The sequence below is a fragment of the Penicillium longicatenatum genome, assembly GCF_028827895.1.
Source record: "Penicillium longicatenatum strain IBT 33135 chromosome Unknown contig_1_segment0_segment0, whole genome shotgun sequence".
NCBI lineage: Eukaryota > Fungi > Ascomycota > Eurotiomycetes > Eurotiales > Aspergillaceae > Penicillium > Penicillium longicatenatum.
The window spans coordinates 3,922,771-3,944,106 of NW_026643119.1; the positions used below are offsets into that span (position 1 = coordinate 3,922,771).

At 49.4% G+C, this 21,336-nt stretch overlaps 11 protein-coding genes across 11 annotated transcripts; 6 read left to right on the top strand and 5 right to left on the bottom strand.

The window, feature by feature from the left end:
• The first annotated feature begins 258 nt into the window (after positions 1 to 258).
• Positions 259 to 1,957, top strand: N7484_002240 (actin-related protein 2). Its single transcript, XM_057112660.1, has 6 exons — positions 259 to 372; positions 439 to 485; positions 546 to 689; positions 798 to 1,589; positions 1,645 to 1,722; positions 1,789 to 1,957. The coding sequence occupies exons 1-6, from the start codon at positions 354 to 356 to the stop codon at positions 1,873 to 1,875; spliced, it is 1,167 nt and encodes a 388-aa protein (XP_056977397.1). The 5' UTR covers positions 259 to 353; the 3' UTR covers positions 1,876 to 1,957.
• A 489-nt stretch (positions 1,958 to 2,446) lies between these two features.
• On the bottom strand, positions 2,447 to 3,428 carry N7484_002241 (uncharacterized protein; the record flags this gene model as incomplete). The annotated part of the gene is made up of 2 exons (XM_057112661.1): positions 2,447 to 2,886; positions 2,945 to 3,428. 2 exons carry the CDS (start codon positions 3,426 to 3,428, stop codon positions 2,447 to 2,449), a joined length of 924 nt encoding a protein of 307 aa, XP_056977398.1.
• A 493-nt stretch (positions 3,429 to 3,921) lies between these two features.
• On the top strand, positions 3,922 to 5,178 carry N7484_002242 (serine/threonine-protein phosphatase 2A activator; the record flags this gene model as incomplete). The annotated part of the gene is made up of 1 exon (XM_057112662.1): positions 3,922 to 5,178. One exon carries the CDS (start codon positions 3,922 to 3,924, stop codon positions 5,176 to 5,178), a length of 1,257 nt encoding a protein of 418 aa, XP_056977399.1.
• Positions 5,179 to 5,753: 575 nt separating this feature from the next.
• On the top strand, positions 5,754 to 6,240 carry N7484_002243 (uncharacterized protein; the record flags this gene model as incomplete). The annotated part of the gene is made up of 3 exons (XM_057112663.1): positions 5,754 to 6,014; positions 6,070 to 6,167; positions 6,219 to 6,240. The coding sequence occupies 3 exons, from the start codon at positions 5,754 to 5,756 to the stop codon at positions 6,238 to 6,240; spliced, it is 381 nt and encodes a 126-aa protein (XP_056977400.1).
• A 579-nt stretch (positions 6,241 to 6,819) lies between these two features.
• On the bottom strand, positions 6,820 to 7,038 carry N7484_002244 (AN1-type zinc finger protein TMC1; the record flags this gene model as incomplete). Its single annotated transcript, XM_057112664.1, has 1 exon — positions 6,820 to 7,038. One exon carries the CDS (start codon positions 7,036 to 7,038, stop codon positions 6,820 to 6,822), a length of 219 nt encoding a protein of 72 aa, XP_056977401.1.
• Positions 7,039 to 8,956: 1,918 nt separating this feature from the next.
• On the bottom strand, positions 8,957 to 10,824 carry N7484_002245 (gamma-tubulin mipA; the record flags this gene model as incomplete). The annotated part of the gene is made up of 8 exons (XM_057112665.1): positions 8,957 to 9,634; positions 9,682 to 9,768; positions 9,820 to 10,017; positions 10,073 to 10,255; positions 10,333 to 10,386; positions 10,469 to 10,581; positions 10,709 to 10,749; positions 10,817 to 10,824. 8 exons carry the CDS (start codon positions 10,822 to 10,824, stop codon positions 8,957 to 8,959), a joined length of 1,362 nt encoding a protein of 453 aa, XP_056977402.1.
• A 303-nt stretch (positions 10,825 to 11,127) lies between these two features.
• Positions 11,128 to 11,976, bottom strand: N7484_002246 (aspartate/glutamate racemase family protein; the record flags this gene model as incomplete). The annotated part of the gene is made up of 1 exon (XM_057112666.1): positions 11,128 to 11,976. One exon carries the CDS (start codon positions 11,974 to 11,976, stop codon positions 11,128 to 11,130), a length of 849 nt encoding a protein of 282 aa, XP_056977403.1.
• A 233-nt stretch (positions 11,977 to 12,209) lies between these two features.
• Positions 12,210 to 13,315, top strand: N7484_002247 (aldo/keto reductase family protein; the record flags this gene model as incomplete). Its single annotated transcript, XM_057112667.1, has 2 exons — positions 12,210 to 12,744; positions 12,804 to 13,315. The coding sequence occupies 2 exons, from the start codon at positions 12,210 to 12,212 to the stop codon at positions 13,313 to 13,315; spliced, it is 1,047 nt and encodes a 348-aa protein (XP_056977404.1).
• Positions 13,316 to 14,255: 940 nt separating this feature from the next.
• On the top strand, positions 14,256 to 15,724 carry N7484_002248 (DMT family transporter; the record flags this gene model as incomplete). The annotated part of the gene is made up of 3 exons (XM_057112668.1): positions 14,256 to 14,563; positions 14,660 to 15,411; positions 15,465 to 15,724. The coding sequence occupies 3 exons, from the start codon at positions 14,256 to 14,258 to the stop codon at positions 15,722 to 15,724; spliced, it is 1,320 nt and encodes a 439-aa protein (XP_056977405.1).
• A 768-nt stretch (positions 15,725 to 16,492) lies between these two features.
• On the top strand, positions 16,493 to 18,745 carry N7484_002249 (MFS general substrate transporter; the record flags this gene model as incomplete). The annotated part of the gene is made up of 8 exons (XM_057112669.1): positions 16,493 to 16,608; positions 16,658 to 16,874; positions 16,924 to 16,969; positions 17,279 to 17,390; positions 17,452 to 17,899; positions 18,167 to 18,224; positions 18,278 to 18,389; positions 18,466 to 18,745. The coding sequence occupies 8 exons, from the start codon at positions 16,493 to 16,495 to the stop codon at positions 18,743 to 18,745; spliced, it is 1,389 nt and encodes a 462-aa protein (XP_056977406.1).
• A 224-nt stretch (positions 18,746 to 18,969) lies between these two features.
• N7484_002250 (ankyrin repeat and protein kinase domain-containing protein) lies at positions 18,970 to 21,054 on the bottom strand (the record flags this gene model as incomplete). The annotated part of the gene is made up of 3 exons (XM_057112670.1): positions 18,970 to 19,776; positions 19,832 to 20,436; positions 20,952 to 21,054. The coding sequence occupies 3 exons, from the start codon at positions 21,052 to 21,054 to the stop codon at positions 18,970 to 18,972; spliced, it is 1,515 nt and encodes a 504-aa protein (XP_056977407.1).
• Positions 21,055 to 21,336: the final 282 nt, after the last annotated feature.

A 21,336-nucleotide genomic window follows, 5' to 3' on the forward strand; every position in this document is an offset into this window, starting at 1 on the left:
CTTTAATACGGCGAATGTCTCATATCCAAATACTTTCAGTATAAGATAAATTCTTCCAAGTCTCATAACATGGCATAGCTATTAATTTAGAATCAAAACATAGTGGCTGATGCAATTACGTCGTTGTAATGGGGGCGGCTGGTGCCCGCTACTTGCGGTGTTTTGCGGGGAGAATTGACGTATTGTAATGTCACGTAATTAACGATGATGATGATGGCGCAGCAGCCGACTTCAATGTGTACCTCGACTCCCCATCATCTCACCCTCCCCACCTCCACACCTCCAATTCCCCTCTCCCGGGAGCTCCGTGCCTAGAACTCACCCGGAATCTGATATTTCCATCTGCCTTCATAATGGCGGATACGCCCATTGGTATGTGCGCCCTCTCCTTAGGCGACCGTGTTGTCCCCCCAGCTCCACCTAGCTAACATCCCGCAGTCCTCGATGGAGGAACGGGTTTCCTTAAGGTCGGCTATGCCGGTCAGGTATGTCACAGGATAATATCCAACAATTGGACCACCCACTGACTCGAATCCGTACCTCAGAATTTCCCAGAGCACCAGTTCCCATCGATAGTGGGGCGGCCCATCCTGCGAACGGAGGAGCAGGCTGGCGACATTGTTGTGAAGGATATCATGTGCGGAGAGGAAGCTGCCGCTGCTCGATCAATGCTCCAGATCAGCTATCCGGTACGTCGCTGTTGCATGAGGCTCCGGCCCTCACCGTTCCTTACCCCGCCCCTCTCTCCGCAGAAGGCAGCAAAGTAAGGCATAGCATATGTTAATCGGTCCGTTTAGATGGAAAATGGTATCGTCAAGAAGTGGGATGATATGCAACATCTCTGGAACTACACCTTTTACGACAAGTTGAAGATCGACCCTGCAGGCCGCAAGATCCTCCTCACCGAGCCGCCGATGAACCCGCTCAAGAACCGTGAACAGATGGCCGAGGTTATGCTGGAGGGATACAACTTTGGAGGTGTCTACGTGGCGATCCAGGCGGTGCTGGCACTGTATGCCCAGGGTCTAAGCAGCGGTGTGGTCGTGGACTCCGGTGACGGTGTGACCCACATCATCCCCGTCTACGAGTCGACCGTGCTGAACCACCACATCAAACGGTTGGATGTTGCTGGTCGTGATGTCACCCGCAACCTGATCGCCCTTCTCCTGCGCCGTGGATATGCGCTGAACCGTACCGCCGATTTCGAGACCGTTCGCCAGATTAAGGAAAAGCTGTGCTATGTTTCGTACGATCTTGAGCTTGACAAACAGCTGTCGGAGGATACCACCGTTTTGGTCGAATCTTACACCCTTCCCGATGGCCGTGTGATCCGCGTTGGTAGCGAGCGATTCGAGGCCGCCGAGTGCCTCTTCCAGCCTCACTTGGTCGACGTGGACCAGCCCGGTATGGCCGAGCTGCTCTTCAACACAATTCAAGGCACCGATGTCGACATCCGATCCAGCTTATACAAGGCCATCGTGCTCAGTGGTGGTAGCAGCATGTACCCCGGCTTGCCTTCTCGATTGGAGAAAGAGCTGAAGCAGCTCTGGCTGACCCGTGTTCTGGGCGGAGACCCAGAGCGTCTGAACGTACGTCCAATGAAGCAAATGCAAGTCTAGAAAACGGAGTCTAACAGTCCTGCAGAAATTCAAGGTCCGCATTGAGGATCCCCCACGGCGGAGACACATGGTCTTCCTGGGAGGTGCTGTGCTCGCAAACCTGGTAAGTCGCCTGACTATTTTTTTTTTTTTTCCAATTCGTTTTACATCAAACTAACATTAATCACAGATCGCCGACAAGGACGACATGTGGGTATCCAAGCAGGAATGGGAGGAGCAGGGAGCGCGTGCCCTGGCAAAACTTGGCCCGCGATAAGCGATGTATTTAGGCGGTTGTTTACCTTGGTCTTTATTTTCCCGTTTTCTTTGCTTCGCACTCCGCATGATCTGCAAGCCTTCTTGTCTCCTTTTCTTTTCTCCGGCTATCCGTCTGTCGATATCCTTCCCATCAATCTTGTTTCCCTCACTGCCTCCTCTATATTGTGCCTAGACTGGTCTGGTGCGGGTGGAATTGGGGCTGTTGACCGAAAAGAAAGAAATATTCTACCTACATTGCTCGTAAGTGCTTGACCTGGATAGTTTTTATGTCTATGCTATAGTCCTGGAGTACCTAGTATTTGCAATGATTTACCCCAAGGTTTTTGGGATCGAAACAACTTCGAGGTATCGCGGAACTTCTCCTTTTACTTAGATCCATCTCCATTTTACTATAAAATGGTAAAATATGTAACATCGACCAGTCTAATGGTTGTCTTATTTAATGGTATCAAGTCAAAATAATAATGTAAATAATCCCGAAAAGTATGCCCAAAACCCACAACCGATAAGGGAAAAAGAAGTACAAGAACGAGGAGACCTCGAGGGCGCTATGACACAAACAAGAAGGTTTAGGACTCATATGAATTTGGTGATACAGCCAGAATCACCGCAAACGCCGCAATAATCAATGCAATCGCCACGAAAGCTGTAAGTGCCACACTGCCTCTGCTGGCAGGGAATTTCCCACGAATAATCCAGTACTGGCTCTCGAAGTAACGGTGGAACCCAATTATTAGAACTAAAATAGCAACGCCTATAAACGTTGAGCCGAGAGGTTTTCCTACATTGCGGAGTCTGGATGTATCCTGTGGTGAAGGGGACATTGCGAAAGTATCGAGGATAGACGAGGAATCGGAAGGGGGTTGAATCCCGGGGTAATTATCGTAGGTGCCATGGTATTTGGCATTCGTAGACGTATTGGCCGTATTTAATCGGAATAGTTGAGTAACGGCGATGCCGATGGAGGCAAACGCTAGCGATGTGCGCATCCACGCAAGGAATGTTCGTTCTGGGAGCCGCGGTTAGCGAGGGTACTCCAGATAAGAAACTAGCTAAGGTATCCCTACCCAAGGCCAAGTGATCTCGTGCCACGCTACCCTTGTTCTCCAATTCTAGAGCGCCAAATCGGTCCACGAACCGGCCTAACAGGGATCGCTCGTGTTCCTCTTCTGGCTCGCGCTGATTAGTCTGAGCCTTTTGGTTGGAGGAACCGGCAGCATTGCTAGATTCAGGGTTACTGGATTGACAATCCTTGATGAAATCGTGATTCCCAGGAGTCGGGTTTGGAGGCTCGGTGGCCTGATAGCCACGCGATGATGAGCTAGCGCCGTTTATGGGGGTGTTCTCATTGAACCGCTTCTGTGATTGCGGGGACTGATGAGCGGAATATTTTCGGGACGTAGCGCTCGAGCGGGATCGGCCGCTGCTTATCGACGAGGATAGATCCGACTCTATATGAGTGGGTGAACAAGACAATGAAGTGTCTATATCTCTGGCTGTGCTCGTGTGAGGACCTGTCGGAGTCGACGCCGATGGCTCAGTAGTATTCATGATGGCGTGCTCGCGCCGTGACCGTTGACTAGGGGTTTTGTCCAATCAGAGAGGCTATAAAGGCAAATGGTATGCGGCCAGAGAAGCGCCAGGCACCGTCGAGGGGTAGCGAGGGGCCCGTGGTGAGGTGAAACGGGTGCTGCGGTTAAGGTCGAGGATTGTTGATAGTTTGATCTGGAATGGTTCGCAGCTGGCATGCCTTAGACTAGAAATTCTGGGATGGATTATCACTCCATTGAGGCGCCCATCATGTGGCCTCTTTCCAGCGTGACTGCACTGCACATGAGAATAAGATCGGTCGATCACTGTTTTCCGGGGAAGATCACATGCTCCACTACGCTAACTTGATATGGCGTCATCTCCATCATGCTTCCAGTAGGCGGTATAATTATTCTGCCACTGATGCCGGTTAGATAATTGTAGATTGTGTTATCGTTTCCCAGGGTCCCTCAGTTCACTATTCTTCATCCCTCACCTCACCTGCTCAGACATAATGGCGCAAACACTGCCACCCCGAGCCGGAAAGGTGGATCTTTCCAAGAAACTCTCAGAGTTGCGGTCAAGCAACGGCCGATCCCGGAACTCCTCATCTCGTGATTCAGCCCCAACCACCCCTCCTTTGCCTTCGCCGCCAGACCTCTCCGCCCAACAGTACACCCGTCCCGTCCGCCGCATTCTTTCCCCGAAAGACCATGACCTCTTTCTTGCTTCACCCACATACAACCTGGTTCTAGCATTTGTTCTCGGCCTTTCCGATTCTGTCAGAGGCCGCCCAATCCCAGACCAGACCAACCCCGATTCCGATGCCATCTCCAAGATCCTCAGCGTTGTTGGGCAACTCCGGGCCCTTGTAGAGAAACACCCCGCTTTGGACCAGGGTGGGTCACGATTTGGCAATCCTGCATTCCGCACCCTTTTCGACGACGTCGCCACTCAGAGCCCGACATGGCACACCGACATCCTTGGGATGGCAGACACTGCCGCGATCGACGAGGCGTCCACATACTTGATCCACTCACTAGGCTCCAAAGACCGAATTGACTACGGATCGGGTCATGAGCTGAATTTTATGATGTGGCTGCTTAGCCTTTACCAGCTGGGTCTGCTACCAAAAACAGATTTCCCGGCCGTGGTCTTCAAGGTTTACCTCGAGTATGTGCATCTCATGCGCGACATCCAATCGACATACTACCTGGAACCGGCTGGATCCCATGGTGTCTGGGGTCTGGATGACTATCACTTCCTGCCGTTCTTGTTCGGGGCCAGCCAACTGGTGGATCACCCTTATATTACACCATTGGGGATCCACAACAATGCATTACTGGATGAAGAGGGGGACAAGTACCTGTATCTGGATCAGGTGCGGTGGGTGGACAGCGTTAAGACAGTGAAGGGACTGCGCTGGCACAGTCCCATGCTGGATGATATCTCGGGTGCGAAGAACTGGTTTAAGGTCGAGAGTGGTATGAAGAAAATGTTTGTCAAGGAGGTCCTGGGGAAGCTGCCCATCATGCAGCACTTCCTGTTTGGAAGCCTTCTTCCTGCTGCGGAAGGTATGGGTGAACTCTCTGAGGATGGGGCTGATGATCACGATCATGATCATGCTGGGCATGACCACCCTCCTGGACAGGCGCACACCGACTACTTTGGAGACTGCTGTGGTATCAAAGTCCCTAGTACAATCGCCGCGGGCGCGGAGATGCGCAAACGGATGGGCGGGTCCGGGTTGCGTCCGATCCCCTTCGATTAAACATTATATACATAAAAAAGCTTTATTGCCTGAAAATAATGAAAATTTTTGATCTACAAAGCATTCGTTGACTAGTGTTCTATTATTGTGCAAATCCACTCGGAAGGATCAATAAATGAGCATCTCTCAATCAGCTGTACCTTCCGCGTAAAACTGAATAAGGTTTCAAATAAAAAGACACTCAATAATCAGCCCAACAAAATATCTATTTTAAAGCATTATCAAGATCAACCTAACATTGGACGGCTGTAAGCCAAGAAACCTCGAATCCTTATCGCGAACCAACGATCCTCCACCGGCAACACCTGATTGGTCCACCGCCCAAACCCAACTTCACATCTCCAACGCAAGCACCTCTTCCACCAGTGGCTTCAGTGGCACACCCAAACCAAGGGAATAGGAGAACAAAGACAATCAACTCCACCCATAATAAGAAACAGGTGGCAAATCACCCAAGCCCCAGAGGTCCTACATTAAAATTTGCTTTGAGGGAAGAGTTCGTTGCCAAAAGGTGAGACCTTGGGGAATCCACGGCCAACCTTTGAATCCCACCCTTTTCCCAGATCAGGCCCACTATGGCGCCGGACGAGTACGCTGCTGGCGGGGGCGGGAAGCTCAAGTTAAAGGGGAGCAAAGTGAGTGATGGACGGGTGGAGAAGAAGAAGAAGAAGAAGAGCAAGAAGAAGGATGATGTGAAGCCTACAGAGGGAGGTTCCGCCGTGGAAGATCGTGAAGACCGAGCCAAGAGCGAAGATAAGGATTCTTCGGCGGAGAGATCCGGGTCTGTTGGGAAGACGGAGACGGAGAGGAAGCATGAAGAGATGCGGAAGAAGAGGGTATGTTCATTCTTTTCTTTGTCTATTCCGTGGACTGGAAGGCTAATGAGACTAGATGCATGAGCGACTCCAACGAGAGGGTGTTAAGACGCATAAAGAGCGTGTGGAGGAACTCAATAAGTATCTCAGTCGACTGAGTGAGCACCATGATATGTATGTCTATTTTTGCACATTCTTTGTCAAGCCAAAGCTAACTATGAACAGGCCGAAGATTGGACCGGGCTAGACCACACCAGGATGTTTGCTTCCTGACATGTATCATAAGACCGAATTAAAATTGGAAGATTGAAATGTGGTATATTCACGTAAATCCCAAAAAAAAAAAATCAAGTAATAAGGCTAAACAGATGATAGTTAATGCCCATGCGAGTCCCGCAGGATCTCAATGTAGCAGCCCCGAAAAATCAAGGCAGATTAAAACCATCATGCCGGCGAATGCAATCCCTATTAAAGGGTGAAATATAGATTAGAAAAGAACGCCATGTAGATGAGCCCACCCCCAGAAGCGACCAAAGAAAAACCGCAGAATCAGTCCGGCCGTAGCCACAACAAAGTCATTTACAAACACCCCCAATAAGAAGCGAAGCAGATTGGAAAACGGAGCGCAGAAAGAAATATAACAGGGAAACAAATGAACACCGCGCTAAAGATTCAACCGGCAAGTTGATCAACACCGGAATCCCTTTCTCCTCTCCTAGTAAAGAATCGAAACAAATACCTAGATGGCGGTGCGGCGCATCTAGGATCAAATCCCCGGAGAGAGTTTAGGAGTGTGAGATGATGGTACAGCCTACCAGCCGCACTCTCATACACCCTTCACAACGACTGTTCGCTCGCTGTTCAACTTATCGGCGTTCCGCGCATGTGACTCCTTCTTGCAGTCCTCCAGCCCGGTACAGGAGTGTGCCTCGAGCATGCGGTGCTTTGAGCAGAAGTGCCCGTGGCAAAAGCTACAGTCACCCACGATACGCTGAGCGGCTTCCTTGCACTCCTTGAAGTTGCACCTGGGCTTGCGAGGGGCCATTATGGATGATTGGAGGTGTGGCGTCGTTGGTGAGGAGAAGGTTTGTTGGGGCGGAGCGCGAGGGAAGGCTGACTGGACCAGTTACAGCTGAGGTTTGAGATAAGCGCCGGAGTCGGGTTGAAGGATAGGCGATTCTGGGCTGCTAGACAAGGCTAACGCAGAGGACGCTGGGAGAGAGGCGGGTTTCGTGAAGGTTCCCTGGCGATGGGGGGAAGAGGTGGAGAGAGTAGGTTGGAGATGAGGAGAGAATTGGACTGGGTTGGAGACGGGGGTAGAGTTCCACGGGGGAGAGTGATACAGGGGAAAGGGGGAAAGAAGAAAGTGGGCGGCCACGTATTATATATTCGGAACGGACGGGGAGAAGAGAAAGTCAGTTCTTTATGGCTGACTCAGTTTGAGGCGTGGAGAGTGACGGAATCAGTCTGGAGGCGAGCGGGTCCCGAGAAGGTTCGATAGGCTCCATATCCTGTATACTTTAACCCCCAATTTCCCTAATTGCTCCCCCTTTTACCGGCACCGAATCTCGGCGTGGCGTGGTGTCCACCTCCCTAACTTAGGTAGGTAATGGTATCCCCCTACGGTATGGGCACACTATCTCTAGACTATTAATCTGCACCACCCCCCTTTCTGCGCTTGCTTTTTGTCCGCACGCGACCCGAATAGTTGCCCTTCAAGGCTGATCGGGTCCAATGATCGGGCGTCCGTGCGAATCGGAGCGGCTAATACATATCCAAGTACTCCGTCTCCTTCGTCATCTAGCATGACCCTGTGAACCAAGAGATGTAGACCCGTTTCTGCAAATCGCCAACTCGAGCGGCTAGACTGGATGAGGTCTAGTTGAGTATTTGCGAGTATTGGGCTCCTGCACGGAGTACTCCGTCTGGTACTACTGGCCTGGAGAAAAGCGGTGTTCACCTGACTTGGGTCCCCATCACGTGGATTCCCAGCCTTGTTCGTTGGGAATCCGTTTCGAAACTCAGGGAAACCCGAGAACCAGGAATGCGAACCTGGCAAACTCGGGAATTATTAATCGCGCGTAGATTACCCGTTTTCCTGATCCAGTGTCTGCGTTACCCGAGGAAATGCCTCCAAGGTTTTACAGGTGTTCCACGGGCATACGCCACCCACGGGCCCAGTATGTAGTAAGTGGCAAAGAGTAATGGAGTTCGTCGGTAAAAACCTTGATAGTTAGATCATTTTTGCAGCCCAAGTCTCCGTATCGGAGGACAGTCGAAGCAGGAATGTAACGGGGCCCACAGGCCTCTTATGTATGCATCAGCTATGGCCCGCCATGAGGTGTCCATGAATTGGATCAGTCTCCTTGGTCAATGCGCCTCTAAATGAGGCACGATGATCTGCGGGGAGCTATTACATGGCACTAGAGACGACCACGTACGTGAAATGTGAAATCGATGTGGTCGATCAATTTTCCATCTCCCCCTCACATTCGATTGGTTCCCTTTTCTTTTTTTGCTTGACTCATACCCAACCCAACTTACAATTAATCTACTTCTCGTATACCTCTCCTTCTCCACCAATTGACCAATTGCCCACTCAACCCATGCACAAACCCAACCAGCTTAAATCTATACCCATCCATTCTCTTTTTTGGGACCGGCTTGCAGTTTGCATATCTCCACCGCTGCAGCAGCCGGCCCGTTGCGACTGTGCGGATCATTCGGAATCCACACCGGTTCCGTCTACGTGTCTAGGGCGTATTTCAAATGTGTTGGCATGGCCGAGGTGTAGGCTTTCATGAAAGTTTCGGTGTATGGACTAGGACGAAAAAAAAAAAAAGCAAAATAAGAGACAAGAAAGAGAAGAAACGCCCGTGGCCCTGCACCTGAGTATGCGCCCGAACCCCTCCTGCCAAAGCAATGAATCATGAAAAATGAATGAAAGTTTTCTACCCCGGGTTTCAGGCTCCAGGGTGAGTCTCTTTGCCCGCAACCGGATCTAGATAATCCTCTCGTTCGGCGGCCTCGTACTCGTGGATGAGATCCATTACCACCGCGCGGGCTTCGTCGAACTCGCCCAGTCCGTCCGCGAAGGGTGCGGATTTCTCGTACTGTTGAATGAATGCATTGCGTTTGCGCAGCGGGTCGTACTGTTGAACGATCCGTTTGAAGAGGGTTGCCACGGAGGTGTGGTTAGCTAACATCAGACCGCTGACTCGGTTCGTGTGTTGCAAGTATGGCGATTTCTTAGTGAGCGCGACCTGGATGCTAGCGGGGCCCCAGGGAATAAATGATGCCAGGCGACGTTCACGAATACGCAAGAGGGACTTGTGTACGTCGGTAGGGTCAGCCTCGCCCTGGATGATGTTGAGAATGCTCATATAGCAGCTGGTCTTGCTTGGGTTGATAGAGACCATGCGGTTTTTCGGTTGGAGCAGACGGCGCATCACATCTAAAACGGTGGTCTTGCGGACAGTCTTGGCCTGCTCGATATTGTCACCGGTGAATGGCGTGTATGAAGTGACCAGGAAGTGGGTGCGTGGTGTCGGGATCAGCGAGGCGATGATTCCTGCGAGGTCATTGTGCATGTAGCCTGGGTATCGTAGGGGGGTAGTAGATGCCGACATGACCGTTGACACCTGCGAACGTCAGCTCAAATCCATGTTGGTCTTGGCTATAGACTTACAAGCTGGTTAGTCTGGTCGAAATTGGGTTTTTGGACATGCAGTCGGTCGGCAACAATGCTGGCCAATGCGAGATTATCCAGGACGACCTGCCAGCGATTTAGTTATTTGAGCAGATGTATTCCAGCAGGCGTACTTACCACAGAGTCAGCATCTTGGGTCAATCGGCGCAGAGTGAGGAGACTGTTGTAAGGGTTGACAACCACATCATTGGAATCCGAAAAGACGGAGTATGTCTGAATTAGCTTTTTAGGGAAGCGATCATTCATGCGCTCCAGGAGGAAACTTCCTAGACCGGAACCTGTACCTCCTGCAATCGAGTGCAACATCATGAAGCCCTGTCAGTGACGAGTCAGCTTACTAGAATTGCAGATGGAATTTTGTCAAATGCACCTCTAGAGAATCACTTCCATCTGCCTCTCGATCAATCATGTCAAAGATCTCCTCCTGTACACCCTCGCCTGCGGCGTAACCGGCACCCCAGTTATTACCAGCTCCAACTCCATTTTCTCCCATAAAGAAATTCTCGGGGTTATAGATGTTTTTGTAGGGGCCCGATTGGATGCTGTGGAGAACCTATTGTTGTATCAGTCATAGTCCGATTGTTTATAAACGACACATATTTGTTTTATGTCAATATGGGAGAATCATACCCGGGGCTCTAAATCGAGAAGGATTGCGCGGGGAATGTATCTGGTGTCGTCACTCTGTGGGGATCTGTTAGCCTGGATGGTCGAACAAAGCAGCGCAATGCAAACAATAAACACAATACAAATATCAATTACACACCTGGTAGAAGAACACGTCCTTGCGGTCTCCGCCTTCAGTCGCAAAATCCTCCAGGTTACCATCCTGGCTGATTCCGTGCTCCAGGCACAGTTGCTGCCAGAACTGGCTACCGACTATGGAAATAGTCAGCTTTGGTGATCAGGAAGTAGCGTCGCGTTTTCTGTTTCATTTCCGTGCTATATGAGCGGTAAAGGGGCCGCAACGCTGGGATTCGGTCGAGAGTTGCGGAGAGGCACGTACCGTTGTTGCCGCACTGGCCGGCTTGGATCGTGATGATTTCCCTATTTCACACAGTCAGGTCAGTTAGAGTGCTCTAAAGGAGCTTCATGTCATCTTAGAAGCTCTCACCTAGGCATCGTGGTCCAATGGCGCCGTCGGGAGAAAGATGGTTCACGCGTAACGCGTTGTTGCGGGGAACTTTTTGGCTGTGATCATAAGCTGTCGCCTCAGGCACCAACGAGTTGGACATCAACATCACCACCCAAGTGACTCAACGGGCTTATATAACTTTAGAGTACCTTTTATTGTACTTAAATATGTCCGGTGATCAGATATAATGGATGGTAGTAAATAGTGCTCTGCAATGCAATCATTATACGTCAAATATTAGAACCCGCCATAATTATTTTGAAAGATCGTCTCGCCTCGTCTGTAGAATATCAAAATCCTGCTTTGCACGATGTCACCAGTGTTCCAGCTCCTGCAACCACACCATCAACAATTCTGACTTGGTGGCCCTTGATATCACCATAGGCACGCACACATCCCTCTCGCACGGCCTCTTCCATCCCTGCCATGCCTGCACATCCCATACAGATAGCACCGACAGGAACTGCCGACTCCCGAAGCAGCTTCTGAGTGGCATTAATGATCCTTTGCTTCACTTCTTCCGCGGGTGTTGTGTGAAGCTCTCCGGCCGTCAGCCCGGTAGTCTCAACACCTGCGAACCGAGTAGAGCCATGGGTGCCGAGCATCTGGGTAACCGCCTTGGTAAGCTCGGCTTTCCAGGCACTGCCAGTAGTCACAATTCCAAATGACTCCTCAACTTCTTTTTTGTCCAGCTCGCCCATTTTCAGAAAGTCGAATGCGCTGATCAATGATAGTGAGGCAGTAACACTACCCTCGAAAATGCCGGTCACATACTTCTTGCGACTTGAGGGATGAGTCTTCTCAAATTCCTGGATACGCTTTCGTAGTACACCCACTAGCGGGTGAGCTGAATAGCATGCCACCAGGAACGCATCAAAATGCGAGATTCGGTCCAAGACTGACCAGCAATTGAGTGCCGACTGGGCGGATTCTTCCCCGGAGTTGATGCTGGAGATGGGTTCGTAGGTGCGTCCGTCAACCGTGACCGGTTCATTCGGCGCCGTGAAGTATTCGAATTGCACATCAGAATAGTTGAGGCGATCTAGTATTGGCTTGAGGCCATCTGTCATATGGGTGGAGGTATTGGGGTTGATGACCAAAATCCGGATAGCGCGCTCGGCATTGGTGGACATGGTCATTGTGGCTTCGCTGGCAGGAGTGTTGGGAGAAGTTTTCTCCAAGTAATAAAGCATCGCAGATCGTCAATCAATAGAAAGCACTTCGAAGCTGCGGTCGGTTCCGAAGTGAGAAGCATTGCACAATGGGTCCCGCCGTTATCGACAATCGGCTCGCTCCGCAACCCCTCCCCCGCTCCAAGTCATCTGTCTCCAACTCACCCAAATAACCAAACATCCCTGTCTGCCAAGCCACCATGCCTCTTATCGCACAGAACCCATTGCCCCGGGTGATCCTTGGGCTTATGACCTTTGGTCCTAGCCCGGATAAAGGTGCCCGTATCACCTCTGTGGAGGAACTCAAGAAGTCCTTGGACTATTTCCAGCAACAAGGATTCACTGAGATCGACACTGCCCGCATCTATGTCGGCGGAGAACAGGAAGCTTTCACAGCTCAGGCTGGCTGGAAAGAGCGTGGCCTGACCATTGCTACGAAATGGTACCCTGGTACTCCCGGATTCCACAAGCCTGCCGTCCTGCGCGAGAATCTCGAAAAGTCATTGAAGGAGTTGAACACCGACCAGGTTGACATCTTTTACCTGCATGCGCCGGACCGATCGGTTCCTTTCGCAGAGACTTTGGAGGAAGTCAACAAGCTGCACAAGGAGGGCAAGTTTGTTAACTTGGGACTGAGCAACTTCACGGCCTTTGAGGTAGCCGAGATTGTGACCACCTGTGCCGAAAGAGGTTGGGTTCGCCCGACCATTTTCCAGGCCATGTACAATGCCATCAGTATGTGATGAACATGTCATTCAATCGCTCTGGAGATAGACTAACACTTTGTTCCCTAGCTCGCAACATCGAGGTCGAATTGGTCCATGCTTGCCGTCGCTACGGCCTCGATATCGTTATCTATAACCCACTGGCTGGTGGCCTTCTCTCTGGAAAGTACAAGACCATCGATGTACCCGCCGAAGGACGCTTCGGAGAAAACAGCTCAACAGGAAACAACTACCGTAAGCGCTACTTCAAGGATTCCAACTTCGAGGCCCTTAGTATCATCGAGCCCGTTGTTGAAAAGCACGGCTTGACAATGATTGAAACGGCCCTGCGATGGGTGCACCACCACTCGGCTTTGAAAATCGGCAATGGTGGCCGCGACGGCATTCTCATCGGTGTGAGCAGCTTTTCTCAGTTGGAGGCCAACCTTGCGGATGTTCAGAAGGGGCCTCTCCCAGAGGAGGTTGTTGATGCTCTTGATAAGGCTTGGCTCGTCGCGAAGCCACACTCTCCACCATACTGGCATTTGGACCTGAAGTACACTTATAACACTCAAGAGGCCCTGTTTAAGCCCAAGGCTTAAGAGAGGTTCTTCGTACATAGGATGAAAAGGAAGGGATGTAAATTGGGGTCCCAATATGATACAACGTAAGCCCAAGTTCACTATTTGAATCCATGCAAATGAGTTTGCATACGCTATCGTTTCTTCTCTTCTTCACTCCCTGTACTGGACAGATAGGGGCGTACTTTGGATCATGTGGATTTCTATTTCAATGAATCTCACAAATCAGGGCTTGTATTTAAACAAAATTACAGCGCATGCCCAGATACCAGGTATTTGCTTGTCAGGCGATGCTATTTTGGTCACTCGCAATGGACGCCTGAGACTCATGAACAACGCTAGTCTAAATGAGGGCTAGTGTCTGCGTTCAGGGCCAACGTCACATGACCCACTTATTCCCCAAAACGGTCTAGAGCCACGATGACGAAGGCGTCCAATTCCACGGGGCATCATGTTTCCTCAGTTTATAATCCGTAAATCTTCCCATTTTTGTCCCGTCTGAAGGTGCCGGACAAGTCTAATCTAAACCCTACGAGTCCATTGCATTCCGCTATCCCTCCTGTTATCTCTCGTGGTCGCAACCCCTGCACCCTGTTCCATCTACGTGGCTACAACGTACAGCTGCATCCCAACAACTCGATCGCATGCAGCCTCAGCCCCGGCTTGTGATCGATTGATTTCACAAGCAGCAACCCTGTTTGAGTTTTCAAGCCTCATTCAGCAATATTTTTCTCTGAATGTATTGAATATCTCTACTGATTCCTTATCTGTTATCTTTGCGGCGCAAGGGTGACAGGTGGACCCAGTGATCTTGTCCTGATTACTCAAAAGTCACTCGGTGGTGAAACAACCCCCAGCCAGAACAAAGGCCATCGCAATTGTGGCTTCGGAGAACATCGAGCTTGGAGAGTCTCGGGTAAACCCAAACTCAACGGGCCGTAATTCCCAGGATTCAGACGACATGAATCGCCCCCCGATGCACCGACCAACGGATGGCCGTTTGGAACAACCGTTACTCAAGGATGATGAACGTCTCTCGAGATCTAGCTTCGACAATGGTGATGCAGAAGGCCGGCCTATGTTGCACCACACCCGTCGGCCTACCATTCGGAGTCAAAACTCGGAACATGATGCCGCTCAAGCCACACGCAAAAAGTACATGATAGCTCTAGGCTTTTTGCTGCTGAGTTTGGCTAGTTTTGTTGTTCAAACCGAAACTGCTGTGTATATCCAGCATGAATTACATTGGGATAAACCGTATTGCATGCTGTGAGTTATAAAGCAACTGTCTCCCTCCACACCTACAGCTATTCTATCATCCTCTTTCTGGACTTGCAATGGCTGACCTTCGTTTCCCGCTCGCAGCTATATTACCCACGGCTCTTGGATCTTACTCTGGCCGTTCCAGCTGCTTATTCTCCGAATCCAAAAACGAAAGTTGTCATGGGAAGCTTTCTGGCGCCGCCATGTCTCCCTCCTCCGAAGTACCGCCCAAATGGTAGAAACCCAAGAAGTCCACCTCTCGTCTCGTCACTCCAACCGGTCCCCGGTTCCATACATGCTGAAGACAACTGCTTTTGTCACCAGTGCCCTCACCATCGCCGGCGGCTCTTGGTACGTAGCTGTCAATATGACCACGGCCAGTGATTTGACCGCAATTTACAACTGCTCGGCTTTCTTCGCATACGCCTTCTCGATCCCTCTTCTTAAAGAGAAGCTGCGATTAGACAAGGTCCTTGCAGTGGGCGTTGCAATCATCGGCGTGCTTGTCGTGGCATATGGCGACCGGCCGGACAAAAAAGTTTCCAAGGGCGGAGCAACTAAAGAAGACGGTGAAGCGCAAAGCCGACTGTTGGGCAACATCGTTATTGGCATCGGCAGTATCCTCTATGGCCTCTACGAGGTTTTGTATAAACGGTTTGCCTGTCCTCCGGAAGGAACTAGCCCGGGGCGTGGCACCATTTTCGCCAATACCTTTGGCAGTTTGATTGGTGCATTCACTCTTTCTGTCTTATGGATTCCAATCCCGATCCTTCACTATCTGGGTTGGGAGACATTCCGGTTCCCCACCGGAGAGGCAGGACGTATGCTCCTCGTCTCCATCTGTGCCAATGCTAGTAAGTTTACCCGTCAGCTTGATGCATGCCATGAAATACTTACCCTAGTTCAGCATTCTCCGGATCTTTCCTTGTCCTGATCTCTCTCACATCTCCCGTCCTCTCCTCGGTTGCTGCGCTCCTGACTATCTTCCTCGTCGCTATCGTCGACTGGTTCCGCACCGGACAACCTCTCTCTGTTGCAGCCATTATTGGCGGCATATTCATCATGTTCGCGTTTTTCCTCTTGAGTTGGAGCACTTATCGCGAACTCAGCGAGGAACGCAGAAAGCGTCTAGAGAATGACGATGTTGAGTCAGAAAGTGACGACTAGACCCCCATATATGGTGATACAGCATTCTATATTGTTACTCTTTGAGATTGCGCATTTCATTTGGTCGTGTCTTGTACAGCTATAGCATTCATCTAGGAACCTTTCAACATTGCATTGAAATATGGACATTTTAGACACGAATCCTTTTCGCCATCCTTTTCGCCGCTGGACAGTGTCCTGCTTTATCATTGGAAACGACAGGGCGTGCCTTGCAGCTTCGGCAATACCTGAGGCCTACAAAATCACAAGAAGACTCTCAAGCAGTCGTCAGGGAACGCAATAATGGTAGTCGCATTGTGCTCAATCGCAGCATCAGGCATTTTTGGCATATCCAGAACGCGGAGTTGTTTGGGACATTAATATATTAATATTCGCATGGGCGAATCAAGATCTATTAAATAGTGGCCTTGAGTATATTGAGTAGAAATGATAGAATGCATGGCGGTCGCAAAGTCTATAATACCCCGGTCAAATATTATATAATCCCTAAAGCAGAGAGTCAACTAGTTCAAGTCACTGATTCAGAATATAACTACGCGAGATGGTCTTGGCACAGGGGCCTAAAATAGAAAGTCTTTGCCCAGGCGTAAGGTGATCTGCAAATGGGGCGAAGCATGGCTGGATCCGAGCACCGCAAATATGACTACCTTCATATCCCATGTTTCATGTTTCATATTTTGTCCATGTCTCTGTTCCGATTCACGATTAACGATTTAAGGAGCGGACTGAGACTAACGAGTTGAGTGCTCTTTCGGATGGAATTCAGTCATGTTTTCATTACCTAGCTCAAGTGGCTTCCAAGACTACCTCCGTCGAGTTCCATCAGCGGTCGAACTTAACGAGGGAACAGATACGGTTCACGGGGAGAACACCGTTTCGACAGGGTATGTATTCTACAGCGGCTTCACGTACATCATAAACCCAAACTGACAGTGGGTATGGAAGATCTAGTGAAGAACGAGAGATAGACAAAGACCAAATCCTCCTCGAAGCCGACGAATTCGTTACCGAATATCATCTGGAAGAGATTCGGGATTTAATAAAGAATGGAGCTCTACTGTATCACAACCCCAATGATCCGACGGTCATTGGGAGCTTGACTCCGGAAGAACATATGATTCTGTACCAGTCGGCAAAGGAGGAATCTGATGTATTGAAAATAGCGATGAGAGCAACGAGCTCTTACATTTGCGTTGCAGGATCAATGCTCTAGTATGTCTTTTCTGAACGTTATTCCTATTGAGGGTATGTTTGGCTAACTGGGCTCAATAGTGTATGTCTACTGCACTTTAGTAAGGGCTTTTTGCGAGAAACATCCAACTACCACTCTATCTGGTTGAGAAGGCAAGTGGAACTATTCCCTATCTATTATATCGTCTAACATATCAGGCAGTACCCCTTTGATAGGAAGTGCGCTCCTTGGGTCCATGTTGACGGTGCCTTTGAATCGTTCTTGGGGTCGCCGTAAAGCTGTATGCGTCGCAGCGATTTTGGCCCTCGTCGCAGCTTGCGGGAAGATTTTCTTTCAATTGAGCTTCGAATCGCTTTTAATAGTGAATCTGTTAGCTGGTACTTCGATGGGCATCCTAGGGTGCACTGTCCCGCTTTACCTCGCCGAGGCAAGCGTCTCGTCCTCTCGCGGCTTCATGATCGCTTCCTGGAATTTGTACGTTTATTTCCCAGCATACAAAATGCACAATGGCGAGGGCTTACTAATATCTCAAAAGGTTGATGGTGCTTTTTGAAGCTCTTAGCAACTGTGGAAGGCTAATAGTATTCATCACGCGTACCAACACCAACCTTGACATAGGGATCATAATAATTGTGCCCTCTGCATTCATTATCATGGCTCAAGCATTGGTTAATGCAGCACCAGAGTCCCCGTACTGGTGTGTATATAACGGAAGAATGCAGGAAGCCTTCCAGTCCTTATACTTTTCTCGAAAAGTCAAAGTCATGGCTGCCCGCGATCTCTGGCAAATTTATCTTGCCGACGTGCATGCAATGCACCGAGGTAGCTCTCAGTATCCATCCTCTGTTTTCCAGCTCACGACGCTGGCTGCCAATCCCCAGCTAAGGAGGGCCATTGTGGCAGTTGCTGCGATAATACTTAGTCGAAACCTGTCGGCATACGAAGTTGCGTGGGGTCACCTTTATGATTATGCGATGGGTGAAGTAAGTCGACTTTTGGATACATCCTTCCGCGTCAGAACATTAGTACTGTCTTTTATTGGCATTTTTCTCCCATATATCACGTTTGCATACATGACTATATGTGGCAGATGGCTCGATAGATTTGGACGCCGCCCATTTTTGATGGGTTTGACTCTATTCATGTTCCTACTCATTCAGGTTCCTGGGATCGAACCGACTGGAAATCAGGCACTTTCATTGAGAATATGCTCAGTCATAGCTCTGTGTTTTTACGTTGTCTCTTATCAGACCACGGACATGTTGCACACAGTTTACACAGCTGAGGTCTTTCCAACGCGATACAATGGTATGGCCCTTCGCTAGAGGTGCTTGGATTTCATACTGACATTGATGCCATAGATATTTGCATGGCAATCGCCATGTCAATCAATCATGGAAGCCTTGCATTGGTTGAAATTGGCTATTTTTACCGCGAACGAACCAAGTTCTTCCCTTCTCAACAGGGTCTTTCGTGAGTGTTTCCCTTGAGTTTAAACGTGCTTTGAAGACTGGTGGTTCTGTACTTACAAATCTGGTACGAACAATAGGATTCCGCTCTTTGTGTCTTTTATTTTGGTATGGCTTGTTATGAGAGAGACCAAGAGAATTTCTTTGGAGGATGTTGGCCACATCTTCGATACTCCCACGAGGAACCTCATTTTATACCGCGTTAATGTGCATTTGCCATATTTATTCAAGCGGTATATCTTGTTCAAAGATGTGGAACTTACGCCTTTAGAGGATTCCCGGTACCGGTTTGCCGCTGTCACTCTGGATGATACGGAAGCCCTATCCGCAGGCGCATCTTTTGAGGGAGAATCGGATTGACATAGTGGCAATCATTCTTGGGACTGTGTTGATCTTGAGCCTTTCTTTCATATACTTTGATATCCCGAAATCATACGCTCCAATGAACAAAATTTTCAGTGTATGGAGGCTTCTTTCAATTGATAGTATTTTACAGGCAATTCAATAGGGCAGAGCGAAGAACAGAGTATGATCGTGAGCTTCTACGGAATGCAAACGCAAATAATTCTAGCAGCAATAGATATTCAAGTAAAGAGAGATGACAACCATCGAGTACCTTGCCTCCACATTTGCACCTGGACTAGATATCTCTGTAGCCCAGAGTCCCCGAGCTCGCAGTTCGCATCACAATCAAGGAGCATATTAATGACATCACGTTTCCTAAGCTTGACTGCATCGTAAAGAGGAGTGTGCCCGTTCCGATCAGCTTTATTGATATCAGCCCCATCATTAATGAGCCGTCGAATCAATCCTGCGCCCATCTTGTTTGAAGCGATGGCAAGATGTAGTGGTGTCCGACCATCGCCATCTTGGCAGTTCACGCTGGCACCTCCATCTAACAAGACAGTCGCCTTTTCTTCTCGCTGCAAGTACATTGCATACAAGAGGGGCGTGTGTCCTTTTCTTCCTTTTATCTCTGTGGATGCTCCAGCAGCAAGTAGTGCCTCAATAGCCTTCACAGACTCAAATCTTGTAATTGCCAGATGCAAAGCAGTGTCACCATCGAAGTTTTGGGCGCTCACATCTATTTTGTTTTTTTGCAATGATTGGAGCTTCTTCAGGAATATTTCAAGGTCTCCTTGCCAGGTTGCCAGGTGTAATGCGGTCTCACACCGTGGGATTGTGGTTTTTGTCACGTCCGCTTGATATTCAAGAAGTATCTTGACCCACTCAGCACTGCCATACTGTGCTGCAAAATGAAAAGCATTATATCCGTCACGTATTATGCTTGGGTTTGCATTATGGTCGAGGATAGGTAGCAGTTGCTCTGCATCGGCCGTTTTACTCTTTGTAGACTTGGTCACGCGCCAGAGTTCGTAGGAGTAGAAGCTCTGTTTCAATGTTGTCAGCGGGTGTCTGTCAAACTATGGACTGCTGAGTACATACCATTTCTGGCTCTACTTTGGGCATCGGCTTATTTATCTGTTGCTCCACTAGCGGTATTGGCTCGGGGAGAAGCGTGGATGGACTGTCAATAGTAACCTCTGGCGCAACGTGTATCTGAGGGTTTTCTTTTGAGCTCAACTCCGTAGAGTGCGGCGTGAATGAGGATGTGTTTCTATGCTCAGAAGCCCAGTCTTTCATCAGACCAACTGAAGCCTTGGGGCGGTCTTGAGGAAACGGCGCTAACAAAGACTTGATGAAACTTCGTCCAGGAGAGCTGACTTTCCTTGTAATCAAAGGATTATGGGGAAATTCAGTATGTCCTCTCGCATAAGTTTGAAGCTCATACACAGAGAATGGGGTCTCCTTCGTCAATAGGTAGTAAAGCAAACATCCAAGGGACCAAAGATCCACAGCACTGGTGTAGCTTGAATCCTCTTTTGAGTTGTCAACAAGATCTAATACCTCTGGAGCCATATAACCTTGCGTCCCAATTTGGGTACGCAGGTCAGTTTCGTCATCTATTGCGCGCTTGCTAATACCGAAATCTGCGATTTTCACCCATATTGGGTCACTTTGAACGACCAGAACGTTCTTGGACCAATCGGCTGTCAGCAGTATTCAAAAAGTTTCCAGTAAAGGATATTGGCCCACCTGTGGTTTGATATCTCGATGGGTGATCCCCATTCCATGGAGCAAACTAAGTCCTTCGAGTAACTGTTTGCATACGCGCCGAGTTTCGACTTCGGGCAGTGGATAAGGAAAGCACTTTGAGATATCCCCAAGACGGCAATATTCCATCACAAAACAAACATGTTGGTCCGATTCGAACCATCCCTGGAAATTGACAAAGGAGTGCTTGTTTTGGAATCTGGGGCAGCAAGCATTAGGATGATTTCGCGACAAGTGAATCTTCCATGGCCCCATTCATACCTCATCACATTTGAAACTTGTCCCAGAACTTCCAGCTCCGAAGCGTAATTGTTAAGTCTGCTATCTTCTCTGGAGACCTTGGAGACTTGTTTAATAACTCGCAACTGACCCTGTGGCGACTTATACACCGATACGTTGTCGGCCAGCCTGAGCGTTCGATTCCACATGGTGATCTCCCTTAACGGCCTACCCAGCTGGTGTGGATCAGGTCGATAATGGATCTCGCGACTGCGTTCTTCGTCAAGAACGACAATATCGAGCTTATATTGCTCTGCGAGTCCTTTGTCCGTCATGACTGCCGAATTTTCCTGGGAGCCTGTCTCTTGGAACACACAGTCTGCGGGAAGTGCAGCTTTTGAGTAAACATTTCACTGTATCAACTAGGCTTCAAAAGTATCCCCTTTTGCACTATGTTCATGACTCAATAAACGAGATTGAGGCTGAGCTGCGTCGGATCACGGTTGATACGCCAGACTGCGCATATGGTCCGTGTGCTATTTTGGGCAAACCGGCAAACACGCATGTCGATCACGCCCCCTCACGCTCTCGGCCCCCATATCCTGACGTCCTGGAAT